General features: G+C 37.2%; 1 protein-coding gene across 11 annotated transcripts in view; it reads right to left on the reverse strand.

The window, feature by feature from the left end:
• Positions 1–17,670, reverse strand: part of KLHL32 (kelch like family member 32) — a 142,670-nt gene that overhangs the window by 78,483 nt on the left and 46,517 nt on the right. For all 11 annotated transcript variants that reach the window (XM_039569030.1, XM_039569029.1, XM_039569032.1 and 8 more), the window contains 2 exons: positions 16,197–16,304; positions 5,701–5,799 (listed from right to left, as the gene is read on the reverse strand). In XM_039569030.1, coding sequence (XP_039424964.1) covers positions 5,701–5,799; positions 16,197–16,304 — 207 coding nt within the window. The remainder of the gene's footprint in view (positions 1–5,700; positions 5,800–16,196; positions 16,305–17,670) is intronic.

The raw sequence follows: 17,670 nt of genomic DNA on the forward strand, positions 1-17,670 counted from the left end.
CACTGCCTGCTTTTGTATACAAGAATCCAGAGCAGGGCAGTACAGAGGCAGTTCCAAGAAAATTCCAGTTGACTGCTGTTGTATAATGTTGTGTTCAGGCTTATTTTAATCACTCACCTAAAATGCCCTTTTTTTTTTAGCTTAAATTAGCTCTCTTTAAAGATGGTATGACTGACATCAGTAGCAAGCCAGCAGATACACCTGTAGCAGAGTTCCATTTAATGTAATGAAGTTTCCAAAAAGTAATATGGTACATTTACCATTTAGCAGGGAACCTAATGCACTTAAAACTAATGGGGAAATCAGCATCAAATTTTCAAGTTCACTTGACACAAAAACATTTAGGATCCCAAGAACAGTTTTTTACAAGTCAGAGTAACTTCAGTGGCAATCGGGATCATCACTGCTCATGTCTACTATACCTGCTCCTCGCAGAAACTCTGAGAATAAGAAATCATTTCCAGCATTAAGTACAAGGACAGTCACTTCACATAAGTCTGTACTGAAACGATGCCACTATCTCACCAATAAACATAACATAAATGATATCCCAGACTCTGTCCAGTGTGTAAACTTAATTTGTTCTTCACAAAAAGTGCCTGATCAGGCAGCATAAAATTAAAGGGATATATGTTATCTAATGGTCATACCACATCCTGCCTCTCAGAACTGAGTGCTTTGCTTTGGACCATTCTGCAGCTTCTGAACCCCTCACTCACAGCTATCACCCTTGTACCTTGAATGTAACTCAGGATGTACCTAGAACTCCACTGAAAAAAAAAATTGTACTTCAGAATACACAGAAAAATCACTTAGCTTTAAGATTTCAATTATGGACAGTCCAATATCCCAGATCCCTGAATACCAGTGGAAATCAACCTCTGGTTTAAAAACCAATTACTACCCACACAATACTAAGCTTATGTTGATCAGTAGAAGGAAATTCCATTAAAAACTTTTATTCTCAATAGCATTCCCTCCTTATTAAGACTCTTTGATTGTTGAAATAATTTGCAGTTTGTGGCTCTCTGGTACTGAATACACAAACAGCTGAGGAAAGACAAAACTTCTTAGATCTACAACCAGTTATGTAACTCATATATACATATGAAACAAACATTTTTATGTTCTGAATAAATGTTTTAACACATTTATGCTCTTGCGTAAGAATAAAGTTGTCATCTGTCTTCCAGAAAAACACTCAAAAGCTTTAAAGGGCAAAATAGGTCATCACAAGCATACTATCTAATACCATGTTCTCTACAGTTCTACTTAAAAAGTCCAGTCTCAGATGTCCATCACTTTTAATGCCTTTAATTAGCTATCTCTTGCTTTCTCCAATGTCATATGACAGATATGGTCCACTTTTAAAAGGGAAAGAAGATATTCAGATAACCCATTGCCGTTATATTTCGAAGTTTGCCTATTGGCTGCAGCTCTCTGCATTAGCCTCCTTTGAAAAACCTCACCCAAAACTGACAATCAATCTGACCTGGAGGAGGAACTTGGGAAACAAGAATCTAAAAGAATTGGATGTGCACGCTGCAAGCAAATGCTGTGTGAGTGACCACAGACCTCAGTGCCACTTTGTACACAAAGTTCAAGTCTTTAGCTCTCCCACACCTCTGTAGCAGTTAAGAAAAATCGCATTGCCTTACCGTTTGCTCAGCCTGAGACAGATGTGCGTGCTTACAAGCCTTGTTTCAATGTTTAATGTACCTGAGAATTATGCAGATGACATGAGAGATTCATGAATATGTATGTATCTCAAATAAAATACATCAGCATGCTTCAGAAGAGTCCCCCTCTACAAATGAAGATGGAAACAAAACCCCCAAGCAGCAGAGGTTGTGGAATAATCATAATTCAGGATATGACAATGCTGATAAAAGAGAAGTCTGCACAACACAAAGCTGGAATTAAGACCTAAAGTAAGGCATACTTGGGCATTTCTTGTTAGCAAATAAAGAAAAGATTATTTACTACTGTTTTAAAATAAAAACTAGTAAATTATCAATCTCAAATGAGCATGAGTTTTCAAATTAAAATATTGAATCAACATTAGATGCTACAATTTTGATAATGAGAACATTATCAAAACATTTGATAATGAGAAGTTTATAGATGATAAAATGCATTTAATAAACTAGCAGTGTTGTCAGAAATGTCCATTGCGTTACCTAATTGAGGGTGGGGAGAAAATGTTCCTCTTCTTTTTCCTGTCTTTCCTTTGATTGAGAACTCTTTAAAAAATTGCCATAAATGCAATTTAAACAATTTGTTACAGATATATTCTTGAGATTCATCTACAAATTCAAGACCTCTAAGCTGTTTAGTCAATAAGAAAGAAGATCTATCATAGTCAAAATAACATTTTGTTTATTCTGAGGCAACCAAGAGGAAATTCCTTAAAGACCAGTCAATATAAAAGTCAGCATTGGCTGGAAATTACTCTGTCCCCAGACCACTACAAATAATTCTTGATAATCAGACACTTCAGCAACCATCTTAGCTGAATCAGATCAGTACAGTATTCTTTGGAAACTCACAGACTACCAATGTGCCTGGAAACCTATACTTGAATGGGCAATGCCAATTGCATTTGTAGCAACAAACACCCTCCTTATCAAAATGCATGGAATTATTACAGGTCCCAGATAAAAGTATCAAGAAAAGATGAAACTGCTCAAGACCGTTCCAATAAACTGACAACCTGGAATATCTAGAGAAGAGCTGGAACAAGTGCTAACAATAAGAGCAGCACTCATACAGGAAAAGCTTGGTCTAATCAAAACAGTTAAAGATAATCCTAACAAGTTAAAACTCTGTGTCATCATTACACAATAAATGACAGCTAGATCCCACACACTGCATTTCCTGAATTTATGCTAAACTAAGCTAAGTTCATGATATTTCAACAACTCAAAACAGCATGAAAGTAATTCAGTAGCACTGTAAATGAAGAACTCTGGCATACTCATTTATCAGGAAGAAAAAGGGCAAGCACTACTCCCCTTCCAGCATCTGTATCACAGCACATGTGGTGACAAGACACCCCAGTTACCAACTGCAGCTAGGATAAGTGGCTTTAAGGAAGCCTTCTTTAACTACCTGGATTTTATTTGCAGATAGTACTAAAATAAGGCAAAAGGTATTTTTTGAAGTCACACAATACTATGTAGAACATAAACAGATATTTGGTATAATTAGTTTGGACCCTGAAAGATATCATGGTCTTAATCTTGTTGACCTCTGTTAAAAAGACTTACAGCAACTACTCAAGACTGATTACTTGCATGGACTGCAACTGTACAAAACAAACAAGACAGGTAAATTCTTACTGGGATCTATTCAGACTGCAAATCTGTCTACATATATGCCTTGCTGAGGTGAACTTCATAAGAAAAATACTGTAAAATACAGCCTAAATCCCAACATGATACAAGCTACAGCCACCCCACAGATGTGCATGCAGATTCCAAACTTTTATGATGAGACCCTGATTCAAAAATAGTTTACAGAACTAGCACTGCTCTCTGTCTTCCAACACATATTCTCCTCTTTTTTTCCCCTACCCTTCTTCCACTACCTTATTCCCTCCCTCTACTGCTATAAATCTGGACACTGGGTCCCACTTCCTCTTAATTTTCACAACAGTGTAGCTCCAGTTGTCCTACCCTGGCACACTACTCAGAACACAACAGTGCTTTTTCACATCTTTCACACATCCTACAGCAACTGCAGGCCACAGAGTTGCGGTTTCTGTAACTCATGAAAGACATGGTTATCCTCTAAGTTGTAGAAACAGAAAAAACATGCAAATAAACATTAGACAAAATGCATCTAAAGACATGAGAGCAACAGGAAAAACCATTAGCAGGAGAGGAATTAAAACACCTCTGAATCTTTTGCAATCTTTTTACAGTTGGACTTCATCTTAAAGAGCTTTTCCAGCCTAAAGGTTTCTATGACTCTCATGTCCAGAGAATTTTTACTGGTCTGTTAATACAGAGTAATTTGGAAGAAATGTTTACTAACTCCAGAGTGTTGGGTTCTATAATGGGGCTAGTGTGATTTTGGGGTTGATTTATTTTTTAATTCATTAGCAATCTATTCCTAAATAATTGACCATAGCTTGCACATTAAGGACAAGATTCAAAGCACTGGTAACTCTGTAGTTGTCTGTCTCTCCCCTGCAATGGCCTTGGGATTAAAAGTTTAAAGATGGTGCTGAGGGAAGGGCTAAAAATACTAGAGGCTACTCAACACAGGTGATAGAAAAAGTTGGCACAAGGATTTATGTTGAGCATATACCTGCTCTTTTCCTAAGTCCTCTCACATCCCTGCTTCATGAGCACAATATTCAGTCTTTTCCATACTCTTTAATATTTTCTGTAGGTTCTTTGTTGTAATAGTCTCTTTAGTTCAATTTCTGACAAAGTAAGAGCCACATATAAGCATCACAGACATACTCACACTAACTGGTTGTTAGTATGCCTACTAGTGTTGATTTATATCTTTCTCATTATAGTAACCCCTTCCCATGCCTGCCTGACATTAGTAGGTCAAATGGTTTTGTGGCTTATTTGGTATCTCACAGTTCTTATTTCTCAAACCAACCATCCCTCCCATCACAACCCATTTCCACTTTCTCAGAAAAATTAAGTTCCTCCTTGCATCCCTGAAAAAAAAAATATACCAATTGCAGCACTCTGACAGCTCCTTTAACTTTCTAATCAATTTATAATGCACAAATTAATACCTCCTTATTATCTGAACATACATTTTGAAGGGTTTCCTAAGGCTAACACTCAGAGAACAGATTCTTTCTCTGTAAGACACAGAGCCTTCAAGTACATCCTGAAGTTCTTAACACGAGATCCTGCATGCCCCTGGTACTCAGCAGCTCAGCATGCTGCCAAGCACACTCCAACTGTTCAAAGGCAGTCACGCTGTTGGAAGGCAAGTGCATACTAAGAGCACTGTGCTGATGTGCATCTTCGTGCCCAAGTGCTGCCCAGATGCAGTTAACACATCCGATTTCAGAAACGGTACTGAAAAGTTACCGAGAGCAGGAAACAGCTCTGTAGAACTGCTACTGCCATTTTATTTTTAGAAGGCATTTCACAGATACCCATCAAAGCCGTGTTCTTGCTATCATCATAAGTCATTTCCTACACAAGCCAAAAAAAAACTTTACTGCAACTCAAATTTTTTGTTTTATAAAGACATTGGCATTATGGGCATGAGGCCAGTTGAGAATAAGGTACCATTATAACAAGCCCTCTTCCTTCAGTGAGAGGTTGTAGTACCCTGAAATACACATCAATATTCACAGAATTACACATCTGAATTTGTCACAATACTCATGATCCCAATAGGGAAATATCTTCACATTTGGTGGTACACTGAGGTAGAAGAAAGCAAATTCCCTGGTAAAAGAGGGAATCTAATTCCCATGTGCTGATATTAATCAGTGGACCATTCTTGTTTTCAGGAATGAAATGGACAAAATGGATGGAGGGATAAAGCATCTACCATAAACTGAAACCCAAATTCCACTCAAAATTTACATCTCCTGAAATCCAGTTCTTGACATTTACAGTGTACCAGGTATTGCACTAATAGTCTTCTACTGCAATTAGGCTTGAAACAAAAGTGTACCAAACAGAAACAGCTGATCAGGCCAAAAAGCCTCACCTCAATGAGATAGTGAGAACATAAACTGAGAAGCTCCAGCAGCTGCAAATGACTCCCAGCTGCTAGGACGTCCTGTATCACCCCTGGTTCCAAGAGGATCTGTAAAGAAGAAAATGGAAGGTTTGTCACCTGGAAGATGTACTCAGAGTACTTGCAGAAAGTACTAAAGGCCTTTGTTATTTCAGATATTTAGGTCAACATAAAGAACAGAAACATACAATACAATTAAGCATATAGAGAAGTCTTTGCAGAATAGGGATCAGAGTTTCTGAAGTTCATCTGAATCTCCCTAAGGATTTTTTAACCTTTCCTTTTGCTTTTTTTTCCCCTGTGAGGGTCTCTAGTCACAATATCCCCTAAATCCTTTGAAACTAAATGTGTGCTGTTTAAGGAGACTTTTAAAAAAAACCTGAGACTCCTTTTGTTATGTGTATACTTAGATCCTTCCATATATACTGATGAATCAGGCCAACAGAACTGACTCAGAAGTCTCCACTATTAATCTTATTCATTCATGCAAAACATATACAGACAAGGAACACCCTGCCTATTCTGCATAGTGCCACTTTATAATTTTCCTAAGCCCTGTCTTCATTTTACAGAGCAGGGCTCTGAAGGCACAATGAGCATGTTGCTGGGGAAGTGCCAGAAAGGGCTTAGAAACCAAGACTGATTATTCAGTTACTTGCTCACATGAAACTCCTACTCATTTCAATTAAAATCATGTACAGGCAGCAGTAAGAATAATTGGGCCACAGCTCATAGACGGCTGTCTTGGGGTCAGCTTGTTAGAGCACCCCTTTTGGGACACAAAAATGTCTTTGGGAATATGGACACTGGTCAACTTTTTAGCAATCAGACTACAAACTATCCGGACAAAAATTTTTTAAGCAGTACAACATCCCCAAAAAAATCAGAAATGCATGAGGAAAATTAATTTTTCAAAGATGCTCAGTTTATTAAATTTTATTCTTGTACTTCCCCTGGCAACTTTGGTTTCATACCACATGAGGTCAGTCTCTCACTGCTCCACAGGGAAGTAAAGCTTGCTTTCAGATCCTTCTTCTTCTGCCCGTATAATTCAGTTTTATCTCACAGCATCATTTGTATACCTCAAGTGCAGTGGAATAAGGAAAATAGAAAACAAAAGGAAAGATGCTCACCTGCATCTTTGGTAGTTTAACTATTTTTTAGGGAAATGAAAAAATGTGTATGCACTTCTTTAAGCAAAACCACAAAATATCTCCAACATAATGGATATATTAGGGAGAGGAGAGAAGGGGATTGATCCTTGTTTATATCAAGAACTCATTTACATTGAGTTCTGGCAGTGTATGACATCCTTAATGCTTGTGCAAATCACTGTATTTATTAATACTAGTTTTTAAGTGAACATTATATGTCATTTATATACTATATATAATATGAAGGCTCTTTATCTAGCCAGAAAGGCTAGATAAAGGATGTAAGGATCTTACTGTAAATGAAAATCAGGCCCAGTACAACCCAGGTTTTTGGCTGGTGCTACTGAGGTTGCTGCACGTGGTGAGAGGTAGTTCAATGGAAAGTTAGAATGGATTTCAGCTACAAAAGTATCTCCACTAGACACGGATATTAAAAACAAACAAACAAAAAAATAAAAGCACATCACTGTCAAGTATTTTCAAGTGAGAACTCAAGGTCAGACTGACTATAAACAAGCTCGTATAGACCTTGCAGTGTTTTTTATTCAGGTATGATTGACACTGAGGAAGTTGCCATCCCATGGCACGTTACTTACTTTGTCAGCCAGAGAACCAGAACCCTAAGCAGATTAATACCTTGTAGGCATAGAAAACTGTATTTAACAGTGATAATACTAATGTATTTTAAAGCTACAGCAACCCATTTACAAATAACACTAGTAGCCCTATAAGATGAGAAATAGGACAAGAGGCAAGAAGGGTAGCTGGCTACTGTCTAGAGGTGATTTGCAAAAAGTCAGCAACAAAAGTTCATTTCAAGGTGGCAGATGTATTTCTTACATGTTCTTCCATTTTCTTACAGCCCCCCTATACCATGCAAGATATATTCTACTGAGAAAACAGATTGACTTTCGTGTTTCCCAAGAGAACTGAGGAAAGTCTAGTTTATCTCTTCACAAAACTTTGCCTTATATGGAACTATCTGAACTTTTATTCAATACTCATTCATTTGCATACAGGCAAAAATACTAATTCATCTATGCTAAATGTTCACCATCAGGAAACTTCATGCTGGAGAAATCCATAAGGAAAAGCAAATGGTAAGTAAAGAAGGAAATAAATATTGGAAGCTTTCCTTCTACTGAAACTGTGGTAATTCACAATTATTCCACACTTTTCAGCTTTTATACACTAAAGCAATTGCTTGTTTTTTATTAATTACCAGCACAGGTGTTTATATGTTATACAGGCATTCCAGCTCAATATAAACAGTAAATGCACATAAATACCACCCCATGCACACCACCAGTACACACAGTGACTGAGCCTCCTCTGCTTGTCTAACTCTCAAAACAATAACTCTGTGGTCTACAGAGTGATACTTATTGCAAATTAAGGAGAGTGAAACTGAGGTCTACTTTGGATTCACAACTTCAAAATTCATCATAAAATTTTAGTGTGAAAAATAGAGAGGTTTATCATTTTCTGTAATCCATCCTCAACTCCAAGGTTATGAAGCATAATTACTGGGACAGAAACTTAGAGTAATTTGGACCCATCAAATTCAGACAATAACTGCAACCTTCACCATGAAGAATGTGCCTTCGTATGACACAGACAATATCAAAACTGGTTCCTGTACTGTTTTTACATTAAGATTAATTAGAAGCAATTAATGTGTTGCACCTGGCTGCATTTTACAATCAGCCCTCCATTCAATCCTTATTTCTAAGGGTTAATTTTCATTACACTCTCAACTTCTCTCTGACATATGATGGTACCCAAGAAAATCTCCTTAAGCACCATTTCCCTGTACACAACAGGCGGATCTTGCCGATACATGAGTAACTTCCTTTCCTAAGCCATCAAGCCTGACATACTGCTCGTTTTCAAACTGATCTACTTTGACAAACTAATTGTCTCTTACAGTGACTGTTTTCAAACAGGAAACCTGTTCCTCAAAGCAGCTGTTCTACTCCTTATCATGCCACAAGCCCTTCAGAGAGGATGTACCAAATACAGTCCAGTCCCTACTGTGGCCAGATCCATAGGCCAAGGGATTGAAGCAATGCAAAAATTGGCTGGTTGTAACAAAATGCTGAGTTCACAAGATCCAGAAAGGCAGATTACACAATTTCTTAGATCCACTACTTTTAGACATACAATCTAAATCTATCGGGAAACTTACCCACTTATGCTTTGTAGATATATTGCAGAAAGCTTCTTTGCAAATGCAAGAACTAGAAAATGGTAAATTAAACCTGACCTTGTAAAGCACAATTCTGAGGCAGAAAAGGGAATTTGATAACCTGCCTCATGGTTACAGAGACATGTGGGCCGTAACAGCCCGCTCTGTATTTTTACCCTCTGGCCAGCAGTTCAAAACTAGAATTTATTCCCTCTTACCCCAAGATTTCTCTCTTCCTTTCCCAGCTCAACCTGCATCCCCTCCAACACCTTAGGATGGTGGGTAAGCATGGGAAAAGACTTAACTGATATCATATATCTTGCCTCTCTCTTCAATCCTCTTTGGGACTCTTGTGGCAACAGAGTGTATATGAACCACCAACCTTTCCCAAGGACAACTACTCAGGCCTCATCTTCACACTGTCCACAGATCAAAAATGTCCCCCTACTCCTTTAATGCCTCCTGCACCCACCCTCCTACAGCCAACAAAGCAGTATAGGCCAACAAAAAAAAATTGTAAGGTCAGAGCAAAGAGGGCAGTAATGGCCAAAACAGAACGAGAAGGAAACTCCTTAAACTGTCCTTTCCAACAAAGCAACTTACAGCCTGAGGGAGAAGGTAAGATGCAGATTAACTGTCACCTCTGCGGAGTCTCATGAGGTTTACATCTGGAAAGAACAATTAGAACATTCTATTCCCTGCATACTGCAGGCCACTACATTCCATCCACAGATTTTTAAAGACACTAAATAATAGCTACTCTAGGCCCAAGAAGGCTAAACTGCATACCCAGACAAAGAGGGAGAGACTAAGATGCACTTTCATCACCTTCATTCCAGCTACTCATTTATCCCCCATATTGTTCTCATTTCCATACAGCTGTTTGTGGGACAATGGAAAGGTGAGGTGGTGGCATGATTCACATTAAAAATAAACCAGTATTGTGCTGTAACAGTAAGGAAATATGCAGTGCAATGTCAGAAAATTCTAGAAAGTAAACTGTATGGAATTTAACACAGACAACATGAAAAAAATTTCCTAAGACTCCTGCCACTCTGATGAAAAAGAAAATTCCTCCTTGACTCCACTTGCAGTGATCAGCATTTCAAACAAGACGGGCATCAAACAAAAGTATCAGTTGTTTTTGCCTGATGGAAATCATTCCGTGTGCTTGAGAGCAATCAAACACCTTAACTTTTCTTTTAAAGTAATTTAGACTGCATTTCACTCTCAACCAGATAGCACTTCTGGCTGTCTCCCTGTTCATTCATGATTTGGCTGAATACTGAGATCCTTGCACATTGACAAGTGCTGCTTCAAAAAAGTGAGCGAGGAAAGAATGTTCTAGTCCCCTGCAAGCAACTGCCCAATGCCCTGGCACGTAATGCTTGGTAGCACTCACTATGAAATCCAGATGTCTCATTAGCCAAAGCCAGAAAGAATCATGACCACCATTTCTCTGATATGTCATAATATTTTTCCAGAAAACTAGAAGAAAATCTGTGTTAAATGCACAGCAGATATACATCATAAAACCATAGAATATTTCAATTTGGAGGGCACCCATAAAGATCATCTAGTCCTATCTCCCTGCTAATTGCAGAACTGTCCAAAACTAAACACATGTCCAGACATTCCCTGAACTCTGACAAAGCTTGGTGCCATGACCACTTCCCTGGAGAACCTGTTCCAGGGACCTGCCACCTTTTCATTATGTCCAGCCTGAACTTTCCCTGACATAGCTTCACAGCACTATGAAGTACCACTACTGTAATTAAAGAGGGTTTAGATAAGCAAGACTTCAAGCAAATTCACTCTTCTTTGGGAAGGTGTTTCATTACTTTAATCACTTTCAGCACTAGAAAAGCTACCTTGTCCCTAGCTTAATTCCTGTCCAGAGCACATGAAGTCAAATATTTAATTTTCTCTAAAATGAACTGCATAAAGTGAGTTAATTAAAGCTCTGTATATCTAAGCCCCTTAGGCAACCCGTAGCTGAACTGTGAACCTAGGACCTAGTAGCTGTAACCTAGCGCTAGATACAGAAACAAGATTATCCTGAGAGAAGTGAAAAAGGAAAAGCCCACATCTAAGTATCAAATTCATATTTTTTCCTTTGAAATTACATTGAAAAATGATGTTAAGTATTTATAGTAAGACACAGTTGTATTATACACCTGTTGTATTCAGTTACACATGACTTTGGCATATTGTCCCCAGTAGAAAAGAGCAAGGATAGCTGAAGTCACTTTTGCTAGGGCACAGCAGGTAGTTTAATTGATTCATTTTATCTAAAAGCAGCCAGTGGAACTGCTGTGCACAGGATGCAGTAGGTCACTTAACCAAGAAAATCAACCATCACAATACAGCTTTGCAATACACCTCCATCCACAAGAGAGAGGATTAACATAATAAGAGGCACTAAGATATTGACAGCTGCCTTACCCTGGTCTTAACTAAAAATGGCAGATGAAATACTGGTTGATCACTAGAAAAAGTGTCAACATCAAATGAGGAGGGGAGTTGATGAGAGATGAAAGCCAAGATTCTATAAAGGAATCAAAGCAATTATAAGGAGAAATAGTTGTGCTTAGAAATAATATTTATTTCTACTAATTCTTTACTATCTAAGAAGATCTTCTACTCTTTCATGGCTTTTGTTAAAGAAATAACTAAACTGAAAGAACAATTTCACAAAGGAGCTGTAAGATAATACTTTAACTAATCAGAGGTTTGTGTGCATGAATTTGAAAAATCACGTGATGGTACTCTACCAATTCCTGAAACCTGTTTGGTAAAGTGATAGACAATAGCTGTCAACAGGATGACAGATTTCAAACTAACTGAATACAAAGTAAAGGCAATAGTTAAATAGGACTCACACTGATAATGCATTAAAGTAATATTGGGAGCAACATACCTGGAAATAAAATGAAGTTCTAGATTTGTAACTGGGATAATATACTCATATTACCTTTATTAAAACACTGCTGGTACATTAGCATTTTGTGAGTAAAATAAAACCTATTAAATATGCTAGTAACAGAAAGTTTAAAACCTATTTTTGAATCACTATAAGTGCAGCTTCATATGTGGCTTTTAATAAAAGGAAACATTTCAACATGCCATAGTTAGGAAGGAAGGCTGTGTTAATCTCAGGCTATGAAAGTATCACAGGAAAAATTACCCCAAAATTCACTTTGGGAAAAAGAACATAAAAAGCCTCATATATAAGGGCTTCCTCACTAATGCTTTCATTTCAGCTTTGCTAATTCAGGATAATATTTCTATAAATACAGAAACAAAATATTAGGGTTTAGGGGAAAAGAAACAGACCAGCCACTTAGGAAAATGGGACTTAGTCAGGAGAACTTGGTATTAAGCACTAAGAAAGCCACAGGTGTGTTGTGCTGTCTCTGGAAAGTTCTTTTCTCCCAAAATAATTTCCTGTCTGTGATGCAACAAAATAAGGACAGTGATTACTTGCTTTTGTAATGTGTTTTGAGGTCCTCAAACAAAATTCTATCTAAATGCAAAATATTTATTACCACAGATTAAAGACATATGATAGAACATAATTACAAAGAACATCCAAGTCTGAAGCACTTCAGTATGCATAGGACTCTGTGTATTTGTATTTTTGTTGAATTAGGATCACAATCATCCCCTGCAAATTAAAGCCAGTGTTCCTCTGACTTGTCAGCCGACTACACTGGCCTATTTCGTGGCTATCCCATTCCTCCAAGTAAGATTTTGTCCCTTTTTAACAAAAGAGTTAAAATTATAAAAGGTAGTCAAAAAGAGTAGACAACTGAGTCTCTGACACAGTGATTAAGGCTCTTATTTTGACTGTAGGGATTGTGAGCTCCAAACTCTTTGCCTTGAAATGCTTCTCCTTATGAGTATTCTAAAACATATTGTTCATAAATTGATTGGACTTGATCCATCTCCCTTCCAAGGCACATTTGACACTTGCAAAATGCCCTTGTGAGAAGAAAGGGAGAGTAATCTACTCACTGAGACTCCGGCCTAGCCTTACTGCTGCCAGCTATGAAGTAAAAGAGAGAATGACCTTAAAGCCCTTCTGGGAAGAAAGGATATGGGAACTACAACAGTAAAAGAACCAACTACAACAGGAAAAGAGTTGTACCTCTGAATTCTGAATATGGGGATTACATAGTAAAATGCCTATGGACGAGATGAAACATATCTAAGACATATTTTGCTGAAGATTTTATTATTAAATGATTACTGAGAACATACATGCAAAGAACAAAATCAAAGTCTACTGCCACTCCTTTTGTCCATTTTTATTTATTTCTATACCAAAATTTCTTTCTTTGTAATTATTAAGGACCATAGTAATGGATTAGTCCAGTTGGAATTAAATTATTTATACTTGACTTGAGTTTTAAAACATTCTTTTTTTCTGAAAAATCAATTTTTCCTTAAAAGCAAAATATTTTCAACAGTAATTACAGTAAGGTACTGTCTGCCTAAGTAGACAGGAAGATGAAGGTTGCATTTTAAGGCCACAGGAAGATTTCAAATTAACAAAAAGAGTGTTGTGTGACAGGGTTTTGGATGACAGAGTGTAATTTCAGATTTCATGGTCATCCTGAAAATTAAATTTCTTCATTTTAATAACTTTCAAAAACTGCAGGCATCAAATATTGCCATCATGCAATATTAAATATTTCCACCAGATGTCTCCAGTATATTATTTTACACAAAGTTGCACCCAGTTTGAAGTGTAATGTATCAAATGTAAGTGCAGTACATTAAAGAAGTAAAGAGAAGAAAGCTGCAACTAATTACTTATCTGTTTAGACAAGGATATATTAGGGACTTCCACCGTGTTACCTAGAGAAACACCAATTTTTTTGAACTAACATTTTGGCCAAATAGGATTAAAATAAAAAGAAGAGAGAGAGTTCATGGTTTTCACTTTAAGAGGCACTTCAGATCACATCTTGATACCCACATTTTCAGAGCAATCTAAGGTTGTATTTGGCACAAGTGACTTCTGGATTACTGAGAAATATTTTGTTTGTTTTTTAAAAACAGGAGGAGTTTTGTAAACCAAGCTAAAGACAATTCTGTTTTCAGAACTCTCTGATGTAAGCATCCAGTAATACAGTTATTTACTAATAGCCTTTGTGGATTACTCCCACTCACTGCCTTGAAATGTTCACCCAGATTCTGTCAGTCTGAGTCAGAACACAAGCAATGCTCAATACATACAAATGCAGTGCCAGAAGAGAATTCCAAGGATGAAAGGGAAACGAGACACTGCTAATTCTCAGACCCACATTTCACTGAGTTGTGCTTCAAAGGCATCTTTGCAAGAGAACTACTACAGAACCCTTCTCATTTGTCTGTGCATCAAAGTAGCACTTGGTGTATCTGACAGACACAGAGCAAGCTTCGCCTCATAATCACTTATACGTACGAGCAACTATACATACATGCACAGCTATATTTAACTCAGGAAACCCACTCATTTATTCAAAGTAGGTTATGCCTGAAAGACTCAAAAAGTCTCTAAAGGGCCAAGGACAGAAGGTACATATTTCCCAGGGATCTGAGGATACTACCCTGGAAGCAACGTGGGGTCACTTGCTGTGTTACATAAAAGCCATATCCAGTCTTTCAAAGGTTCTCAATGTATTTTACACGCGTTTGTTAAACTCTGAATTTTGCAGAAAGATGGGGAATACCTCTAAGCATAGCAGACAGGATGGATCAGACAGAAATCAATTACAACCCATCTTCTCAAAAGATACTTTCATTTAACCAGAGTTTTCTCTTCAGAATAATCAACCTATAGTTTTAAATGACTAAGAGGATAGGTACCTAACATTTTCATTTTTATCAAAGACATTCAATTTTTTTTAAAAGCTTTCAGCTGCAAGAAAAAAAAGCATACCAATGACAAGTCATGTACTGAGATCTTCAGCTAATTCACTAATATAGTATGACATCTCTGTTTATCATTCATATCAAAGAAATTTTGAATACATTGTGTTTTCCAAAACAGCACAAACTCAAATTTTTTCAAAGAAATTCAAGTGCTAGTCTCCAAAACCAATGCTAAAGCATAACTGTTTTCTGGGCTGGTGACAAAAATAGGTCATTTAAAACAGGTAATTTTTTCCCCTTATTTCTATTTAGTTTCCTTTAAAAAGTAAAACAAAAAAAAAACAAAAAGACCCAAATAAGTCCATATACTCAATCCACAGTATGGAAGCAGATGCCTTAAATTTTTATAACCCAACAGCTCTTCAGACTAACATCACATGTATTTAAGCCTTCCTTTTCAAAATTAACTAATAAACGCCACTAATACGTCAATGGACTCAGCTGCTGTAGTGATATTCCAGAAATAGTTTGGTTATCTAGAATTTTTGGAGTGCAAAGCAAAAATAGCAGGGTGTTCTATGATACTCAGCTGGGTGTTTCATGATAGCTCACTATCCATGAACAGTGAACTGAGATGAAGTCACACAGCAGCACTGTCCAAGCATGCAGTGCAGAGGTCATAAATACTTCTTTTTCCCCCTTTTTTTTTCATTCTTTTGGGCAAGGGGCAGAGGGAAAAGGAGCATCTCTCTGCATTTTCCGAAGTGCCATAAAGCGATACCTAGCCTGGGGTCATAAAGAGGGCCACAATGAAAATGTATAGAATTTATAAGCATTTACAAAGATGCCTCAACTGCATCTGTCCAGAGAGTAAGACACTACTTTTCCCATCAAATATATAATTTCTCAAACACAGCAGAGTTTATAAATATTTATTATAAGGGAAATACATTTAATTTAGCAAGCAGATTCAACTCACATTAAGATTTTATGAATAGCCAGGCAACTATAAAAAGGGCATGAAAGTCCTACATGGCTCCCTACCTGACAATGATGCACATAAAGCACTGTTTTTATTAAACAATCCTTCTGAAGAAAAAAATCCACCACAGTATAAGAAAACTAAGACCTGTTAAACTAAAATACCTTATACTGAATAGCTCACAAGAAAAATATTTTCTAGTACCTCTAAAAAGGTCATACTCAGTTTTTATTGCAGTTGCTTTTGATTGTGTTTCTTAATTTGAAGAACTGTACAATACCTGTCCAGTATATGCAAAGTCCAGGGCCTGTTTTAAACCGAGGCTTGTGACACCATGTAAATTCACCTCATCAGCTTCACTCTCAACCATGCAGAGACTGAACATTGCCTATGGAAAAAAAACAGAAATGTCATTAACCAATTTTGGATAAGAATTCCAAACAGCAGCAGCCTTGAGAGTTAGAATGAAATCTATACCAAGTTTTCAGTAACACCACAGCAATCAATCTTGCAACTGAGTCCTTTTATCATTAAAGAAATACAAAAACTTATTCTGGATAAACTGAGATAAATCCCTTTGGTCCATTTATATATATTTTTTAACTAAGTAATTCAGGTGAAATCAGCAAGACCAGTCACACAATAAGGTATCATTCAATAAAAAAAATAACTGGACTCTGGGAAAAGAGTCTACACAAGCACCACTAAAAATAATACTTAGGTACAGTATCATTATATATAAGAAGGAGCAGTAAGCCATACACAATTACTTGAGAAGAAGGGGCAGTTAAAATACCGTCTTTTATAAGCAATCCTTTTCAAATAAGCATTTCAGACTGGAATATGTGCAATATAATACTCAACTTATTAAATTAAGAGGAATGATGGAGATGCAGTCACCTAAACTTACAACCTTCCCTTGCTTGTCATTGCCCATTTTCTCAGATCATAAAACCTAAACTGAAGATAGGCAAGGTGCTACAGAATTTCTGTGAAAATACCACTGAGAAGAGCAACTGTCCCTTTCATCCAGCCTTACTTTCCAGATTATTTGTCTTAAGTGCCTAGCTGGACTGAAGCAGTATCCTACTCAGTGTCTGAATCTTTGTGAGAATCTTTTTCTTCTCATCTCCATTAAACTTCTTTGCCCTTCACTATTCCCTCCCAGCCTGCACTCCTGCTGCACTACCCCTACTTACCACTCCTTCTCTATCAGCCCCATTCTCCATTCTTTGGCACCCTCCCACACTTTTTAAACAAAATATACCACTCAGAGTTTTTAAACAGTAAACTGTGAACAAATAAACTGAACACTTCTGCCATCTGTCACTACTAAAGAAAGTCTAAACTTATCCCCTTAAAGGATAAGTTTAAAACCTTAAAGCAGATTTTATGCTGAACTCAACGCCTTTATGGAGGCTACCAAACTTCACCTTGGAGAACTCCAGTAACAAAGCACTTCTCATGGACATAACCCCTGATACCTTCTTCCTATACTCTGGCTGATACCTGCAGAAGCTGAGACAGTCAACAAGCTCACTGGATTTCATATGCGCAATCTGTCCACCAAGGAGTGCTGAATTTAAAGGAAAGAAAATAAGCCCTACCCCCTCTAACTCTTTAGCACATAAGAACGACTACATGACCTTTACTCAAACTATCCACAATTTACCTAGTCTCAGGTGGCTTCAAGAACTGAATGGTTCCTGCAAATATGGAATTTCTTCAAAAATATTAGAACTTTTAATCATTAA

This window comes from Corvus cornix, chromosome 3 (assembly GCF_000738735.6).
Source record: "Corvus cornix cornix isolate S_Up_H32 chromosome 3, ASM73873v5, whole genome shotgun sequence".
Classification (NCBI taxonomy): Eukaryota; Metazoa; Chordata; class Aves; order Passeriformes; family Corvidae; genus Corvus; species Corvus cornix.